The following is a 20,017-nucleotide window of genomic DNA, read 5'->3' on the forward strand; positions in this document are numbered from 1 at the left end:
AAATAGAAAGGAGAGAGCATTCCAATTAGGGGAATGGATCAAGGAAAGATATAGAGAAAGAAAAATTGAAAAATATTGACAAGTCTAATTTGGCTAGAGTGGAAGGTTCACCTATGAAACCAATGGGGATTGGACTTGGTTGTGGATTTCCCCATATTTAGGGTAATATTTTCTAAGATTATTATATCACTGAAATCAATGTGATCCAATGACTAGGGCAATTCATTTCTGAGGAAAGAATTTGGGACTCTCCTTAAGAGGTTCACATAGGAAATTCTTGAAGGACCCCCAAGCCTAAGTTAGCCTGTGAATTTTCTAGAAGGTTCCATCAACTCTAAAGCATGGAACTTTCCCCTACTTAATCCTCTCATCTCTTAAAAATGGCTCCACAAAGTCATCTGGTAAAATAAACACAAGTGTAAAATGATGGGTATCTATCTGTTTCTTTTCCTACCCCTACATTCCCAATTAGGAAATAGTGGTCAGTTCACTGATTGGATCATAATTTTTCCTCACCAACCTAGAAATACTTGACAGCCTCTCTGGCATTCTGATCTCTGCTCCTGTTATTTAAAATGCCATTCACTATCCTATTCACCTTGGTCAGCTGCTGGCTCAACCTAACCTGTTCCAATGGTGTGATAAACAGGAAATGGTGTTTTTTCTCCCCTTATCAACACATTCATTCTCCTCTTCCCACCTCTTCTGGCTCAAATGGAGATGTCACCAGTGCCCATATGTCACATGGTAGTTTGGGATGTGCAATACAGCCTTAGTCAAGGTTTCTGACTTTTCCTGCTGAGTTGGAGCCTGGGGAAAGATGGCAGCAAGTGATTTAAGGCAAGGACAGGGACTCTGCATTTCTCAGTCAATTTCCCGTGCATCTGGCCTGCAGAACTAGAAAAAGGTAACTCACTTATTTTCTTGAGGGGAGGGGTTGGAGACAATCATCTTTAGGAGAAATTTCAAACCATAAAATCTTAGAGCTGGATAAATGAGTTAACCTAGTCTAACTCCCACATATTAAACCAGGACTAGAGAGGGGTTGTCCTGCCCAAAGTTTCTCTGGGAGTTATTTGGAAAGACAGGACTATAATCCAGGTCTTCTGTCTCCTAGTCCATTGCTCTTTCCACTTCACCATATTGCTTCTTCCCCTAAAACTCTGGGTTCATCTAGCAGAACTATGAACTGATATTTCTCTTAAGGAGGGAATCTAGAAAGAATTCATGTCATCATCAAGGAAGCTAGATTGAATTATGAAAAGTACAAATATTTCATGTTTTACTGAGAATCTGAACATCTGACTTGGAATTGAAAGCAGATCAGATGGCAAATTATTGGCAAATTATAAATCTACTTTATTAAAGGTGACCTTTATTTGGCTATCATAGATAGCATTTCTACCCTAGATGAAGTACTTTCTAATAAAAAAAAAAGAGAAAGGAACAGAAATCTATGCCCATCTGAGTTGTAGAGAATGTATAAGGTTCCAGTAAATAACAAGAGTAGACTAGTCACCCTCTGAAGGTCTTTCAGACCCTAAGATTCAATGATCTAATGTTTGTTCATCCATCTAATGAGCATCTTCTGTAGGCCCAGCAAAATATTTTGCCCCAAAGGGGAAACAGAGATAAACTGGATACTGTGTGTCTACCTTCAGAAAGCTTACAATATATCAGTAGAGATAACATACATGGACACTAATAACTCTAATGCATTGCTGTGGGGGTTCATGAGAGCCAGCACTGCCAAATATCCTTAGTTAGAAGGTCTAGATTTACTTCTTGCCTCTGAGACATACAGGCTGCTGGACCACAAACAAGCAAGCCACTTAGCCTACAGGATTCTACAAGATGATAAATGTCAGAAGAGATCTGCATCTGCATCAGTGGATAGAATTTCCATCCTGAGGTTTCTTAAACAAATGGTGTCGAGCTCAAATAGAAACAAGAGTCACTAAACCATGCATAAGGATACCTAGGCAGGTTGAATATTGATTTAGAAAACCACTGATTAAAATTACTTACACTCTGTTGGATTTTATTTATTTTTTTTTATTTCCCATTTATTTTAATCTGATTTGGACCACACTCAAGGTGTTGCAAGCTTATGCTTATCACCTCTGTCTTATACCAACAAAATCATAAACCAAGACAAAAAAATTAAATTAACAAAAAAATTAAAGAGAATTAGGGAAGACAATCACTGAAGGGTAGGATATAGGAGATATCAATAGATGGAGATGAAGGGATGGGAAAGATGGAGGCATTGCACACCCAAAGCATAGGAAAGGATTTGAGTCAAGTCAATCAATCAAGTCAAGTCAGATGAGGCAGGAAAATATTAGATATGGGAGGGGAATAGTAGAAATATGTCTGCAAGAAAGAAATAGGATTAAGACCCCCCCATAGATAGGACCCCAGAACTAAGTCTCTAGACTTCTCACATGAACATAAGGTGCTTCAACCACTTAATCAATCAGTCAACAAGCCAGTCATTATGCAAGGTGCTAGGCCCACGAAGTCCAAAAGGAAACAGTACTTGGCCTCAAGGAACTTATATTCTAGAATGGGAGACCTCATTTCAAATATATATATATATATATATATATATATATATATACATATATATATATATATATAAAATAGATACAATACAAATATAAAGTAATATGGAGGACTGAGAGGAGAAAAAATTATAGCAACTGATTAGATCTGTATTTTTGTCAGAAAAACAGGGATTTGAATGGATAGAATAAGAAAGGGGTTGGTTTTCGTTGGAGGAGAGGATATTATCACAGAAGAAAGCTGGAGTTGGATGGATAGGGGACTCATAATGCCACACCAGGCAGAACTCTATACCCATAGGGCACACCAACTGGAAGGGCCAGAACGTTGACAACAAAGAGCTGAGTTTACAAGTTCTCAGGGGCTGGTTCTTAAACAGTAGCAATGTCTGGGACGCCTTAAAATCAGGTCAGAACACCCCACCTCCTCTGGGGTGGAGCAAGCCCAAGAAAGAATTTGGGGACAAGAGGATCGGGGCTGGGCAGTCTCAAAGGAGGAAAGGATTAGAGGAAGGGAGCCCCTGGAGTCAAGCCTACCTGACTTTCCTAGAACAAAGTGGGTAACATTTCCTGCCCCTCCTACTCTGTGTATCAACAGGCCCTTGTTCATAGTCAGGGCCTTTAATACAGGAGTTGAATATTTAAGGGACCCTTGCTTATCTGTGTGAGTAATCACTCTACCAGTACAAAAACTCTCCCAACTGTCTTTAGGAGTTGCTATGATTTATCACATTTATCAACAAGTGACTCAGGGAGGGAATGGAGGAAAGACCTCCCTTCTCAAGCCCAAGGACCTAAGATTTGTTTATGGGTCTACATTTGAAACCTTTTCAGTTTGGCAGAATCTACCAGTACAGAGTCACCTTCACCACACCATGAAGAGACAGGAAAGGGGAGGATTCTAATGGAAGGTCTCAAATATTAGTAAAACAAATGTGGGTGATACGGGGAAAGAGTTCTGGACTAGGGGACCGGAGGAGTGCAATTAAGACTGGATTGGGGATTAAAGGACCTGGTTCGAGTCCTGACTTTACCACTTGATACCTGTGCACTCTTCAACAAGTCACCTAACCTCTCTTGGATTCAGTTTCCTCATCTGTAAAATGGGGAGTTGAACTAGAATTTCGACTCTAAATCTGTAATTATGAATCCCTTAACCCTAACTAATTGTGCCCCTGAACAAGTCAACACCCTTCTCAAGGACATGCTTGTTTTTCCAGTGAAGTGCTTATAGAGTTTCTAACTCTTATAAAGTTTATAAACTCTTGTAGAGCTTAAACTCGATGGAGTTTATAGACTAGATTTCCTGGAGGACAAGTTTGAGTGTAAAGGGATTCACTGGGATGAGAAAGCTAAGGAATCTGTACAAGATATGCTATCTCCCTGTTTCTTGGCTCAGAAACACCTCTCCTTTTTTCTTGCTGTCTTCCCTGAGGGGCGTTTATGGGCAGTCTACAGGCTCAGTGTTTCTTTCTCTGTCTGAATCATTCTCATTTGGGAAGGGGATAAATCAAAGTTGAGTTTCTCTCCCACTAGCAGCTAGCCTTCTGTTCCTAACCTGATGGATTTCACCAGTCAGAATTAGAGAGATTCTGCAATCTCTCTGCCAACCAACTCTCCCCTCCCCCCTTGCCCAAAAATTCCACTTAAGTTCCCAGACTCAAGTATTCTGGGAGGAGAGGGGTTTCACACAAAGAGCTGATGCCAAATCCCTCTCTAAGTCCTCTATATTGTGGGAGATCCATTGGATAATATGATTTAGAACTGAAAGGGAGAGAGAGGTCATTCTCTTCTACCCCTCCATTTTACAGATGAAGAAAAGGGGCCCAGAGAGCTCTAAATGACTTGCCCAAAGTCACATAGATGCTAAGTGTCAAAGAAAAAGTTTGAAACTGGATCCTCTGAATTAAATTACAGGACCTCCCCCTGTGGACTGAGAAGGGAGATTGTACTTTGGGGAAGTCATTTTAGTGAAACTTCAGGCTTTTGTCCTGAGGAGGAGGAGGAGGAGTAACAGTAGCCAGCCCTCAACAGGAGTCCAAGACCTTGGTATGAGGATGAAGATACTATCACCCTTATGTAAAGACCTCATATTCAATAGGTATCTGAGACCTTAGGAACCTACAGAGGGTTACAATGGAGGAAATAGAGGCCCAGAAAAGTTAAGTAGCAAGTGTCAGAACTAGGATTTGAATTCAGGCCCTCTAACAACAAATCCAGCACTCTTCATGCTTCTAATTCTGTTTTTATTGAATAATGTAATGTAGAAATTCAATTCAACATTTCCTAATTACCCATTAGATAAAAAGATACTGTAACACAGTAACAGTGCACATCTAACACTTTAAGGTTTACAAAGTATTTACCTCATAATAAATCCTTAGAGATTAGAAGTACAGGTATCATTACTCCCATTTTATAGATGAAGAAATTGGGGCAGGGTAAATATTCCTGATAAATATACTGAGGCCCAAACTTTTTCTGCTTGAAGGAACTAGCTTGAGGTCACAAAGAGATTTAGTGACAGGTAAAGAATAGAATCCAGATACCTTGTCTCCCAGAATTCAGGGATATCGCCATCACATCACACAGATACTAAGAACATTTTTAGGGACCCCCATAGATTGTCCACTCTTCAGAAGCTGAGGAGGGACCTGTGAAGTGGGCTACTGCTCCTTTTAGACTCTCCTCCCCACCTCCTTCCCTCCTGCCATCCCCCTGCCCCCATCCCCTCAGCCTCCTGTTTGTTCTGCTGACAGAATTCTCTTTATCAGCGAGTAACACACACAGGAAGTCCGGCCTGGAATTGTCCATCCCAATCCTGATTTACAGGAGAAGGGAAGCATAAAAAGCCGCCCTTCCTTGCCTTGAGAGAGGGGCCTCCCATCTCTGCATGAAGCTGACTGCTGCCACCTGACCAGGACAGATGAGAGAAGAGGCAACAGGGATGGGAGGAAGGAGGCAGCCTGAAAGGGGTGGAGGTAGCCTGGACAGTATGATGAAGAGGTGTCTGGTGACCCTGACAGGGTGGAGGTGGGGGAGAGACTTGTGTTCTGGGGATGAGATGAAGGTGAAGAAGCAGTGGGGCTTGGAACAACTTCGGAAGCAGGTATGCTGTGGTGTGGGCAGAGGGGTCCCAGAAAGGGAAGGAAATGGGAACTTGTTAATCCAGTAGTTCAATATTTGTTGAATGTCTTTTGTATTGAACTAGAGAATGATGGACTGGATGATCCCTAAGATGTCTTCTGGCTCTAATTTCCAAACTCCCTTAATGTAAAGTCTCTGAAGGATGCTGAGGTTCAGAGTCTGAAAGGACTTACCCAAGGCCACGTAGCTAATTAGTTCAAGGCCAGGACTAGGATTCAATTCCTTGTCCAAATAGTCATCAATACATTTTCTTATATTAGTCATTTTCTTGTAAGTTTAAATTCTGTCTCCTAGCATGTGATTTATATTGCACTGAGTAAAGAACTATGTAGAGAATTCTTCTTCCCCTTTTTAGCATCTTGCCCAGTGCTTTACACAAGGTAGTCTTTGCTAGATGCTTCTTAGTTGATGAATGGATATGGGAAGGTGTTCTAGGAAAGCATTCTAGTATGGTGCTATAGTGAGGCGGCCTGTGCATTATGATGCAGATTGTGAAGTATAGAATATCGAAACTGGAAAGGAACTTAGAAAATAGAACATAAAATGTAGAGCTGGAGGGAATCTTAGACATTATCTAATCCAAATGAATTTTCTAGATAGGAACAATGAATTCTAGTCAGGAAAAGTGATTTACCCAAAAATCACAAGGGAAATTAGAAGCAGAGCCAGAACTAGAACTCAGATCTCCTTGTGATTACTAAGGTACAGAAATAAATTTTCTTTTTTTAAAAAAGCAAAACTAAAATGAAAAATGCTAATGTTATATCTATGGATTTGATGGCTCATCCCATCCTTTCTGTTCTGATTCAAACACATGCTTTGAGTCAAGGAGGGAGAAGTCATCTGAGAAAAGCCAGGCAACTTTGTCAAACCTAATCTTTAAAGATTTTTTTTTTTTGAGTTCTCTGTGAATGGGTCTAGAGGTCCAGGTGGGCCCCACAGACTTGTTTACTGAGTCCAGTCTCCTTACAACATTAATAATAATCCCTCACATTTAGCTATAAACCTCCTGATTTTCTCCCCAAACTCTTTCACATCTATTTTCTTATTTAAACTCCCCAAGTTTCAGATAAGGAAGACAAGACAGAAATTTATTATCCCCATTTTAGAGAGAAAGTGAGAATTAAAGAAAGCAACTTGTTCAAAGTCATCCAGAGAGTCATCCAGTGTCAGAGCTAGGTCTGAGATCCAAGTCTTTTGTCTCCCTATCTGGAACTCTTTTCAGTTGACCACAGCTGAAAAGAACCAGGGAATTAGAGTTCAGAGAATGGATAATGGCAGGTCAAGGGTTAAATGCCATCAATCCATAGATAAGGGATCCAGAAGAATTGAGGGTTGGAAAGGATCCTTGTTTCCCTAGCCTCATCATTGAACTGGGTTTGGGTTTGGGAAGGGATAATAAAATGGATTTGCAAATAGGTAGTAGGAAAGAGGGATAGTCCTGTGATTTTTGGCTTTGAGATATTATTGATGGCAGGGTACTTACTACCCCTAACTAGGCAGTCCTGGGACCCTAAATGCCTCTCTTTACTAGGGACTATTCATTTATTCAGGGTAGCTTATATACTTCCCAATCCCAGGGGATGGGTCCCTGTAACAGTATCCCTTTTGAGGTAGGGATAAATGGAAAATGTCCAAGATCTTGATTTCCAAGGTCTAATCACCTACTTTTTTAACCCTGAGGGAGTCAAGCAGGGCAGAACTCAGCAATATCTGAATACCTCTGGCTGAATAAGATTGCAAAGGAACTAGCTCTGTGCTGGGAAGTAGGAAATCTAGCTCTGCTACTAATTAGTTATATGATCTTGGGAAAGTCACTTGGCTTCTCCAGGCTTCAATCAGTTTATTTATCAAAGGTGGATAATATAATAATTCCCTTTCTCCTTAAAGGAGTGATTTGAACATCAAACACAAAAATTGATGAGGGCATTTTGAAGGTTATAAAAGTAGGTTATAAGAGAGATGAGAGAGAGAGAAGGGAAGGGGAGAAAAAGTGGGAGTAAGGCAAAGGAAGAAAGGGAAGAAAAGTGTTAAATAAGAAGCATAACTATTTCTTCTGACTAATTCCAGAGCTCCATGAGAAGTATTCAAGGGAACTCTTCCATAACAAGAAAGGGGTAAATGTATTATCTATAAGAAGTCATTGGCTGATGAAAGTCTTCACATTTTTAAAGCAAAAAGTTTTTCTGATATGCTCTGTGGAAAGGGGGGAAGAAGGCAGTGCTAGAAGGAGAGCTGAGGTATGGATTTGAAGGCAAAGACCCCTGCTCCCCTTTATCAAATTGATTCAAGAATACTAAATCAGAGCCTTGAATTTAAAGTCAGAAAAACTTATTTGAATGCTTATTCTGCTTTTTTTTTAATTTTAGCATTTTCCTGACCTTGAGTCAGGAATTCTACTTCTCAGGTCTCAGTTTCCTTAACTGTAAAATGGACAGCTTGAATTAGGTGATAGCTAAGGTCTGTACTGACTCTGACTCCTATGTTTGATCTAGGGTGGAGTTTGGTTCCAAATCCCTTAGTTTGACTGAGAAAGGAGGAATAGACAACTGGAGAATAAGGAGATTCTGAAATGTAAGAGACCTTAGAATTCAAGAAGACCAACTCCCTTGTAATTCAAAGACTAGGAAACAGATTTCAAAAACTGAAGTGAGTTGTTCAAGGTCAGTCCCACAGCTAATAAGCAGCAGGGCTGTGATTTGAACCTAGGTTCTCAGACTGCTTCAGGCCCAGATCTCCCCCCAGTCAGGTAGGTTGTCTCACCAAATATGATGATGGCCATTGGGGGTTTTGAAGATCTGAGTGTTAGCACTCTTTAAGAGAGACAACAAAGTGAGGGATATGCCTAGAGCCAACACACACCTTTCCTACTTGCCCAACATGATTTAATAGGGGACTAGCCCTGAAAACATCACAGCAAGAGCCACCAAGTTTAGTCACTGGCTAACTCACTTTAAAATGTCACATTAATTAAAGTCAGCAGGGCTTGGGATGAAGAAATACTTAAAAGTTAGATGTGCATTTAAAACAACTAATGCTAACTGAAGAGAAGAACCAAGAGCAAACAAACTTTGCTTCAAACTTCTAGGATAAAGGCTCATTATTCATTGACAGCTAGTCTCGGTAATTGGAGTAAATATTGACTAAGCCCAGGTCTCCAACCCAAGCTTTAAACTTTCACACCCTCTTCGGACAATACAAATATATTATCAGTGATTATTGCGCACAAGGATCAAGTAGGTAGTCCTCAATCTTCAGTCTAAATAAAGGATTAGGGGTGATAAGAGAAGTTTAAACAGGACCTCAATTTAAGAATTTGCTAACTGGAAGCAATAGAGTTAGGATGTGTTCTTAGAATAGGGTGAAACTAAGTACACCATAGGAAATTGTGCTTTTTTTGACTTTCATTTCTACCTTGTTCTAATCAATCCAGATTTTATTCTGAAATTAAGCAGTTGAGTCTTTGGTCAAGACTATGACTCACAATATCTTGTTCCCCTTGTTTCAATAGCAAGCCAGAGGCAATGATTTAAAGGAATCCCAAGAATCCAGACAAATGACTGAATCCCGAAGACCAGGTGAGTAACACAGAGGAAAGTACATGATATGGCTGGCCCACCCCACAGTAGGTTTTTACACTAAGGGCTGCAAGAGTGAGAGGGATTTTCTCATTTCCCATCCATCTACTCCTTTAGGTCAGTCATTTGTCTATCCATCCTCCTGGATTCCTAACCACTTTCTAAATCTAGACAAAAACATTATCCTTTCAACTATTTCTGTCCCCCTCTTTGGTCACTATCCCTTCCCCCAGAAAAAATCAGCATGCTTCCCAAAGCACCAGACCACATGGCTAGAAGTCAAGTCATTAGAACAATGACAGACAATACCAGATAGGGAGTGGCACTGGAAGTCAGGTGATTAGAGCACCAAGCCTGGAGTCATGAAGACCTGTATTCAAATGTGGCTTCAGAAACTTACTAGCTATGGAATTCTAGGCAAAGCACTTAATCCTATACGTCTCAATTTCTTAATCTGTAAAATGAACAAGAAGGAAATGGCAAACCACTACAGAATGACCCCTAAAAGGGGTCATGAAGAGTTGGACATGACTGTAAAATGACTGAAAAACTGCAACCTTTTCCAGTTTCAGTTTTACAAAAGCTAAGGCTTTTAGAGATGGAATTCACCTAATAGCTCATATCTTCCAACCCTTCATTTTATAAATGAAAAACAAAATACAAACAACCTTGAAGTTTAAAAAGGTGAAAGGATTTATCCAAGACCACATAGGAAGATCCAAGACCCAGAAAGGAATTGAGCCAAACTGCATTTGAATCTTTTGATGCTAAATTCAGCTCTCCCCCCCCTCCCCACTATATCTCACCCCATTGCTTTCCAAAGGTAAATGAAATCTTTTAAGCCTTGGTAGAAAACTTTAGTTTACCTAAAATATTAGTTTATGGACCTCATCATTCTTAGTTCGGCAGATTAATTTATGCACCCACAACCCAAGATACCCATGGTGAGAGGGGGTGAAGGGAAGATGGAGAAGTGCATATTAGTCCCTGGCTGTATCCCAGACCCTTCAATTCAGGTGCATGAGTCCTTACAAGGGACAGAATGGCAAGGGCATAGACAGAAATGGCCAAGAGAAAGAAATCACTTCTAGGGTGGTAGTGGTGTATCCAACTCTGAATTCTAACAATAGCTGGTTTCATTATTTTTTTCATTTTCACTCTCCAGATTCAACTTTTAGAGAGTAGAAGACTCATTTCTCTGTAGGACACCTCCCTAAAATTAGGATTTTGGTTTAGTTGAGGAAAGAGATTTTGATTGCTCAATCCAGTTGAAAACGAGAAAGAAAATATTAAAGCGCTTACTTCCCAGGGTTGTGGCTATAAAATGAGATATTTGTAAAGAACTTCATAAATGCTAACTATTATTGTTATTGCTATCATTTGGAGCCTCCATCCTATGCCCACATGCCAGAGTTCTTCTAATCTCCAAAAGAATACTGTCTCCAACATAAATTACTTGTCTCCTCTTGGGAGCTCTGAAGCTCGAACTTCAGCTTCTCTCCCCACCACACACACACCCTTGAGGTGACCTTATTAGGGGTAATGGGAAAGGCTAAAACGTCTGAAGTTAAAAGAACAAAAACTTTTTGGACAACCTCCGAATACACCTCTCCCCTCCTAGCCATTTGCCCCCAGCTATTTAAGAAATAAAATCAATCTCCCCGACCCCGTCCAAAACTGTCAGTGGGAATCCTGCCTAACCCAGTGGGGTTAAGAAAGAGGGTTCGCTCCGGGGACAGCAAGGCTGGGCAGGAGGCTTAATCCCCGAGGCAGGAAGGTGGGATGGGCCGGGGAGGAGCGGGGACCCCGCTGCTCACGCTCTAGCCCTCCCCTCCATCTGCCCTTAGTGCCGGGTGGCCGGGATCCCTCTCCCGGGGGGAGGGGGCTGGAGCCACAAGGGGCGGGGCTGAGGCGGCCTGGGATAGCGGCTCGGTGGAGCCTCGACGCGCTCCCCGGAGCAGGGCACCCCCACAGCTCAGCGTGCGCTCCGCGCCGGGACCTACTCGTGGTGAGTGAAGGCTGGCGCGGGGTGCAGGGGGTGAGGGGGCTGAGATCAGGCGGGGCAGGGACCTCTCCCCGAGAGGGTGCGCTTCCCGGACAGCCGGGGCACCGGACCGAGACTGGGGACAAGAAGTCTTAAGTCTTCTCCTCGTGAGGGGACCGAATTGGGGGTTTGGAGAGCCTCGGGTTTAGCCGGCTGTGGAGATTAGGACGGGGGGGAGAGCCAAAAAAGATCCCCAGAGAATTTGGGGGAGAGGAGGCGAAGTGGACAGAGACCCGACAGTGAGGAGGAACTAGCTCTAGGGCTGGGGGAGGGGACCGAGGACAAGGAAGGGGGCGGAGTGGAAAAAAGAGGGGGGACTAAGAGAGGACAGACAGAGAAGAAGAACGGGGTGGGGGTGAGTGTACACTGAAGGGGAGAGGGAACTTAGCAGGAGAGCCGAGGGGGCGGGAAGTGGAGAGCTCAGAGAAAGAGGAGGGGCTGAGCAAAAATATAGCGGAACGGGTGCGGGGGACGGGGCAGAGAGGGGCAGAGGGGGCAGAGAGAGAGGAAGCGTAGGGGGGCTCAAAGAGAGAAGAAGGATAGAGAAAGCAAAAGGAAATAGAAAAGAGAGTGAGAGACGAGGAAGGAAAGAGGGACGGAGCACGTGAGGCAGAGAGAGGTCAGAGTGAGAGAGGACTAAGAAAGAAAAAAGGGAGGGAGGACTGAAGTTCCGAGAGAGGAAGATGGGTGGAGAGGGGCGGCAGGACTGAGAGCAGGAGAAAAGACAATCGTGTGGATAGAGCAGAAGTGATGGGATAAGGGGACACACGGAGAGGAAGGTGACAGCGCCAGAGGAAACAGAGAAAGGCAAAGAGGGACCGGAGACAGAAAACAATCTGGGTTAAACACAACTCCCAGACCTGACTTTAGTCCCGAGACTCTCCGACTCCACTCCTTTCCTCCTTCTCTTTGCTCTCCAGGCGCTATTTGCAGGCCAAGTGGAGAGGAGCCAGCTCAGCGGGGAAGGATTGGGGCACCCGGGCTGGTATCTCACCCAATCAAAGGGGTACAAGAATGCCTGGGGTGGTGGGTTGGGTTCAGAGGTGTAAAAGGGTACTCTTCACCGAGGCAGCTTGAGCCTTTGAAAAATGCCCCACCTGGTGGTCACTAGGGAAGAATCAGCTTTCTTAGAGGGAAGTCCAGGAGGGAAAGTAGAGGCAAAACTGCTACTAGGCAAAGCTGGTGGTCTATATGGCCTCCTAGGAAGATTTAGATTTCAGCATAGGCTGAGTACTCCTTCCCAAAGAATTCCTATAACCTCCAGGTCTTTTAAGAGACAGCATTCACAGTTTGGAGGAAGTTTCATAATACAAAGGAACTTGGGACAGGATCACACTTCTGCTTCAGTATGATTTAGCAAGTGATGATGTGAGAAAGTGGAAGGAACACTGGCTCAGAGGTTCTGAGTTCAAATCTCTTGTTGGACATTTCCCTTGTGATTTTGGAGAAATTAATTTTTTTCTTCTTCCTCATATGTAAAATGAAGGGATTGGACTAGATGGTCTCCAAGTTACCTTATAATTTTAGATAAATAAACCATTGAGCCTCCATACACAAATAAAAGTTTCTATTTAAATCCCTTCTGGTACCCCAGGGTCATTGAAGAGAGGCTCTCATAGTCCTCTGAAGCCCTAGGAGACAGACATATTTCCATTCTGTCCATTCTTCCTCACCCCACCCCACCCCCAGCCCCCATGGCCAAATACCCTAAGCCTACAAGAAAGTAATTTGTTTAAGATCAATCACCAGGTACATAGAGAGAGGTAACCTACCCTCCCGTGTTGAAGGGTTTGGCCTGAGGAGTTAGAGCTACTGGGAGGGTTCCACTGCCCCCTTGCTTTCTGTTTCTATGGGTGCATAGACTCCCTCAGCAGCCCCAGAATTTGAGAGAGGAGAATAGAAAAACCTATTATGTCTTTAAGAAGTTGAAAAGTGATGCTACCTGACATTGTTCCTTGGGGCTTCAAATTCCTAACTAGACCACTAGGTTTCAAAGGTATTGTTGTGGATACTTTCTTCCTTTCAGATATCTTTTTTGAGGGGTGGAGCATCTTCAGGAGTGGGAGAAAGATGGTGAGAGTTTAAGGGGGACATTTATTGCCTGCTTTTCCATCCTGATAGCTTAACTGATCTCCCTGTCATTAGTCTCCTTTCTCTAATCCATCCAGCATAATATGCCAAATTAATCTTTCTAATGACAATCCCGATCACCTCAGTTCCCTACTCAAAAATCTTCTCTGGCTGCCTGAGCCTATAAAAGGCCCAGAGACCAACTCTACATTCTAGGACCAGGCTAATAGGGTATGCCCAGAAGAATAGGATTTGTAAGTAAGAAATACAAAAACAAATATGAAGGAATCTCAGAAATAAGATGTTATTGCTAAAAGGGATGTAGAGTTCATTCAATCATATTCCTTTATATTACATAAAAGGAAACTTAGTCTTAGAAAGAGGAAGTGACAAGTGACTGGTATAGGGACACCCATTGAGGTCTAGGTCTCCTGGAACCTAATCCAGGGTCCACCATGCTTTCACTTTCTCTCCAGCATCTAATTGCTGTATTCAGCCTATACTAGGTGCTATGGGGGAGACAGGAGTTATTTTGATTCCTGCCCTGAAGAACCTCACCATTTAGTTGTAGTGATTTAGTTGACACAGGTGGAAGAGAAAATAATTCTGCATTGAATTATGTCCTGCCAACACTGAGTACTTTCAGTAGTTGAGTAGCATTTAGAGAAGGAAGAAGTGACTATAGGCTGAAGGAATATGGAAGGCTTCATACAGAAGATGGACTCTGAATGGAGAGAAAGCAACCAGATAGGTCATTCCAGGTTTGGGATGGAGGGTGAACAAAGGGATGTAGGTGAGTGAGTCCTATCCATGCTGGCTAATAAGGGATAGAAAAGCTCACCTGAAACAGAGAGTAGATGTTGGAGAGCCAGAAAAGATGATGATGGCCTGATTTAAGGAAGTCAATTTATGCAGTTTGGGGGCAGCTAGGTGGCACAGTGTATAGAATACCAGCCCTAGAGTTAGGAGGACCTGAGTTCAAATTCAGTCTTAGTCACTTAATACTTAGTTGTGTGACTTTGGCTAAGTCACTTAACTCCATTGCCTTGTGAAAGAAAGAAAGAAAGAAAGAAAGAAAGAAAGAAAGAAAGAAAGAAAGAAAGAAAGAAAGAAAAAATCAAATGGTCAAATTAGGATCATCTCCTCAGGGTTCCTTATTCTGTTGTTTCCTACTGAGAAAGAGTTAGAAATCTCTCCCATGGCCAGCATATAAGGAATTTCTTTACTATCTAAATATATGACCACGAGGATATTCCTTTGTGGAATACATCCTGGTTTCCTTTGCATCTGCTGGGCAGACTTTCTAAATCAACCTCCTTGGGAAACACTGTCCCTAAAGAAACATTGATGGGGGGTGTTAATCTAAAGAGGCAAAAAAAAACCCCAAACTTGTTTCCAGTATCTTATAAGTGCCCATTACCCTAAAACTAGCATGTTTATTATAATCCATCTCCTTGTCTTTATTCTTGAAAATAGGTCCTTGTGACAGGCTGCACTTAGGCATTTGTGTGGGGGGAAGGCTTCTCTGTATCCAGCTTTGTTTGAACTTTCTGATTTCAACTTTCTGTGTCTCAGTGGATTCTCCTGCCTTTAGTCAGTGCTCTCTGAGCTAATCATTATTCTAAATGCTTCCAGGCCTGACCAGGATGCTTTGTTCTTGATGCTAACTCTTCCCTGCCTTTCTAATTTAACATCTGGCTGAAGAGAAGTTTCAGGGCACTTTGGATTCCAAAATGTATTCAGTTTGACAGTGATGGGCCTCTTGGAGTAATCCAGGCATTACCAACCTGTGGTATTCTTTCCTCTACTTTGTTCAGATCATTAGAACATGTGTGGAAGGTAGATCATATTATTTAATATTTAAAATAAGGATGAACAAATTTTTGTCCATTTTAATACATCATGGAGTCTCGCTGTTTAGGGATGCCATAGTGACAATCTGTATAGAAGGTGAAGAGAGATATCAATTTCAGAGATATCTGGTTGGTGGTAAAGAGTTGGATAGCACCAGATTTACTATGGAGTGCCACCAGTTTGCATAATCTTACGTTGGCATTGTCGAGAGAGAACATTCAAAGAAAGAGACAAGGTCCCTGCTTGTGAGGAGCTCCCATTCTAGATGGGAAGACATATGGTGACACATATTTATAAGAAGCTTTAAGGTTTCCAAATTGTTTTATTTACATGATCTCATCTGAATCCAGTGATGTAGGCACTACTGCCATTACTCTCCTCTTTTACATCTGAGGAAAGTGAACCTCAGAGAGGTTAACTGACTTACCTATAGTCATACAGTTGAGTCAGAAGTGGGATTTGAACTCTTTTCTTCATCTGATCCACCACTGTGTTACTTAGTTGCCTTAAACACAGGAGATAATATTTGAGCTTAAAGACAGAGTTAAAATGTCAAGAATACTTTTGTGATTGGGAATCTGGAGGGTAATTAGTGGGGAGTTCATGCTTCCTTATAGAGGGACCAAGTCCTAGTCAAGGGAGATCATCTGGCTCATGTTTTCTGGTTTCAGGTCATCCCAGTAGCTGTGCAAATGTGGTAAGAACTGGAACAAGAAAAGCACTATCCAGAGGATACAGGAAATGTGGAGTCCTGGAGCCTTCCTAGCGACTTGGATTTTCATTTTGGGAATGGGCCGCACAGAGAATTTCTACCGGCCAGGGTAAATCATGGTCATGGAGCAAAAATAGGGGGCAGGAATGGTGATAGAGCAATGGAAATTTATTCTGATGGCCTAGATTCTATTTTATAGTTTGAAATACCTACCCTGGCAGGGATTATTAATCTGGGATTCATTAATTTGGTTTAGAATCCATAAACCAACTGCATTTTAATATTGTGAGTTTTCTTTGCAATTCTGTCTTTTATGCATTTAAACCCATGATTTTGAGAAAGGGTTCCTGGGCTTCACCAAACTGCCAAAGAGGTTCAGGACAAGATCCAATTGTTACTGCTTTATCCTTAACTTTTTCTGTTCAGCCGTAGGATATGCTCCATAGCAGTCACCAGGGAAACTGTTCCCATCACAGAGTCCTATATCCAGAGAGTCTACCAGCCCTACATCACCACCTGTGAAGATCATAGAGCTTGCAGTACCTATCGGTAAGTGAACAACTCCAGCTGAGCCAGATAAGGATTATACCCAAACCCCAAAGCTATCTCCATGCCCCTAACATCCATCAGGCTAAAACTGCCACACTAGGAACATCATTAGCCTACCAATAATAAATAATTGACTATAATCTTCTGGTGTGTCTGGCACTATGCCAGGCAGTACTGAGAGGAGAGCTAGAAGAAGACACTCTTTCTAGGTTTACATAACTAATGAGTTTATGAGGGAGTCTTTTTGATTCTAAATACAATGTTTATTCAGTGTGCTACTTGGTTACCTAGTCTACATAAGCCCTAGAACAGCAACCAATACACTTTAGTAAATTTAGCCTCAGGATTGTGGGCAGGACCCAAAAAGGTAGAGGATTTTAGATCTGAAAAGGACTTCAAAGATAATCTAATTCCACCCTATATTAGAGAGACAGAAAAGAGTGAAATAATTTACCCAAGATCCCACAGCTGATGAATAGAAGAGCCAAGAAAAGAATCTAAATCTCTTGACTTCATCCAGAAGACTTTCCACTTTACATATTGGGAATAAACTGGGTATCCTTTTTCAAGAAGTCTTATCATTGGTCCTGGGGATTCTCTCCTCCAAATCCTATTTTCTACAGAAGAGTCACAATGTTGTGAAAAAATATAGAATCAAGGCTTGTCTAGAACATAGTGACAAATGAGGCTATTGTGTTTGGGTGGGGCATTTGAAAGGCAACAATCATCTGGGTCCTCCTCTGTCACCTTCCCACAGGACCATCTATAAGACTGCTTACAGATATACTTCTCGGACTCTCTCCCCACAACAATATTCTTGCTGCCCAGGCTGGAGAAGAAATAATGGGCTCCTTGGCTGTGGCATAGGTAAGACTTGGTCTCTTAGTGGGCTGAGAAAGTCAGAAAAAAAAAAAGAAAGGGTCCATGGGAATGATGGTAGATGGGGAGAAGAGCCTTGTTTTTGGAAGATAGGCTCCTGTAGGATCATAGAATGACTTTCAAGATACTTTGAGATCATCTAGCTTAACCTCCTCATTTTACAGATGGAGATACTGAGACCCAGTGAGGGAGAAGGAACTTGCACAAGGTCCTACAGGTAGTAAATAGTAGATTTAAACCAGATTTTCTGACTACAATTTAAGCCTTTTTTTGTGCTTTACCTGACCAAAGATAGGGAGTGTCTTATACTGAGGAATTAGTAAATGATTAATACCTTTAGAGATGGTTCAGCTACTAATTAGCTGTGTCACATCCTAATTCCTTCAACTCTTCTAGTCTTTAGTTTCCTCATTTGTAAAATGAGACCTAGTATTTACTGAAGCATTAACCCCAGTATCTCAGGTAATTGTCAGTTACAGAACATCATGACCTGGGATAAATTAAAATAACAAACAACAGAAAACCACCAGGCTATAACCTAATACCCACGATGCTAAGAAATAGCATCATCTGAAGTATACAAGACCAGAAAAGGAGGTTGATCACGTAGCAAGAATGAAGGAGATGTCAAATGAGATGTCCTCAGTGCTAGACTGATATTCATATGATAGTAAAAGAATCAGGAGAAGGTCTTTGGTACACTGGGTATAGTATCTATCGAGGAGTCCCCAAAGACTGTGGATGAGAAATACATAGGAATGGAAGGCATTAAGGGGTTGGAATCTACACTGATAAAAGGACTGTGAATACTAGGAACATCTTGGGAGACACTTGGGATCATAAACTTGTCTACCAAGTTTGAGTAGAGAATAGGGTAGAGCCTGGGGGAGTAGAATTGAGTATAAAATACTATGACTATCAGAGAACATAAGCCATAGAACTTTAGAGCTAGAAGAGCCCTTAGAGATCATCAGGTCCAGTCTCTTCATTTTTCAAATGGAAAAACTGAGGTTCCAAGCAGTATGACAAACTGAGTCAGTGGCAGAAACAGAACTTTGTCTGAATCTCTCCTTTGCTCCTATCATATTCTGCCTTGAATTGTATTTATTTGAGTTATACTCTCCTCAGTAGATTATAAGCTTCTTGAAAGCAGGGACTCTGTATATAATATTAGTAACATGAATTAACCAGAATTTATTAGTCAATTCTTAGAGCCCAGAATTTAATCTAGTGATATAGTGACCATTTTGGTGAAGGGGGCATTTTCTCCTTTCATTGCTGGGAAAATGCCTATTCTGCTTGTCTTTTCTACAACTCAGTTGCCTCCACCATCAGTGCCTTGATTTCCTTCCTCTTACAGCAATTTGCCAATCACCTTGCCAGAATGGAGGAAGATGTGCCAGGCCAGGTAGATGCAAATGCCCTGCAGGGTGGCGAGGAGACACTTGCCAAATAGGTAAGGTCCTTTCTAAGATGTACCCATGTCTGATTTCTTTATTAGTGATCCCTTTACATCCAAAAATCTGGGATTTCCAATCTACTTTCACTGCCTATAACTTTACGATCTTATGAAGCTTCATTACCCCCAGGCACACAAGTATTTAGTAGTAGGGCTGGGATTCCCAGATCTCTTTATGACTAGCTCCAGATCCTTTGTGACAGACCATATCATCTTCAGGACCCTGAGAATGTGAACTTTTTGGCTACATATTCTTAGGAAAGTATCTATTGAAGAGATGCCTTCTCCAGAAGTAGCTGAACCCATCCTCAGGAGGCTAGGCCATGGGTCAGAAGATAAGGGGTCAGTACATAAATCCTGCCCCCCCCAAATGAGCACAGGCAGTCCCCTCCCTACTCATGTCCTGTGACCTGAAAAACTCTCCTATAGCTCCACCTCTATAGCCCCTCTCACTGCCTACTGTTGCTTTAGGATGGCAATTAAATACTAAGTTGTATGCAAGCTTCTTGTGAGCCAGGAATATGGTGCCCATAGCACCAGCAGTTCCTATCCCTATATTCCAGGGAACAATTCTCCCAGAACAGTCCCAGGACCTCAAAACTCATCACTACTTGGGATAGAATGGGCACAGCAGGGAAAGGTAAACTCTGAACCCCATCCTGATCCTTCCTCCCCTTTCCTTCCATCTGTTTCAGATGTGGATGAGTGTAGCCAACCTGATCATGGCTGCCCCCAGAATTGCATCAACATTCCTGGGAGTTACCACTGTCAGTGCAAAGAAGGATATGAGCTATCTTCAGATGGGAGACTATGCCAACTCCAGAGTGGTTCCCCAGGACTGACTTCAACACTTTGTCCCACTAGGCAGCCTCAGCCAGGTAACATGCTGCCTGCCTCCTCAGATCCAGGGAGACTTCACTTGATCTGGCAAAACCTAATCAAGCTCCTAAGACCTAAAAGGTCTTAAATGGTCATTTGGCAGCACCAGACAGGAAAGTCCCAGGTGCTAGTTACCCTGGGGAGATCCGAAGATAGGAAATCTGGCCCTTGTATTTAGGAAGCTTGTAGGAAAGTTGAGGAAATGGGACACAACAGTGTGATATTCAAATAAACTTAAGGAGTTACATGGTGGGGTAAAGGGAAGAGGTGGCCCCTTCT

At 42.2% G+C, this 20,017-nt stretch overlaps 1 protein-coding gene across 7 annotated transcripts in view; it reads left to right on the forward strand.

The window, feature by feature from the left end:
• The first annotated feature begins 790 nt into the window (after positions 1–790).
• EGFL7 (EGF like domain multiple 7) overlaps positions 791–20,017 on the forward strand; it is a 42,137-nt gene continuing 22,910 nt past the window's right edge. The window contains exons 1-7 of one of the 7 annotated variants that reach the window (XM_074210717.1): positions 791–907; positions 9,226–9,292; positions 15,932–16,081; positions 16,399–16,521; positions 17,279–17,388; positions 18,761–18,856; positions 19,555–19,737. In XM_074210717.1, the coding sequence (XP_074066818.1) occupies positions 16,002–16,081; positions 16,399–16,521; positions 17,279–17,388; positions 18,761–18,856; positions 19,555–19,737 (592 nt within the window). In that variant the 5' untranslated portion in view covers positions 791–907; positions 9,226–9,292; positions 15,932–16,001. The other 6 variants (XM_074210716.1, XM_074210714.1, XM_074210720.1 and 3 more) reach the window with 6 other exon arrangements.

Source organism: Macrotis lagotis, chromosome 1 (genome assembly GCF_037893015.1).
Source record: "Macrotis lagotis isolate mMagLag1 chromosome 1, bilby.v1.9.chrom.fasta, whole genome shotgun sequence".
In the NCBI taxonomy this organism is placed as follows: Eukaryota; Metazoa; Chordata; class Mammalia; order Peramelemorphia; family Peramelidae; genus Macrotis; species Macrotis lagotis.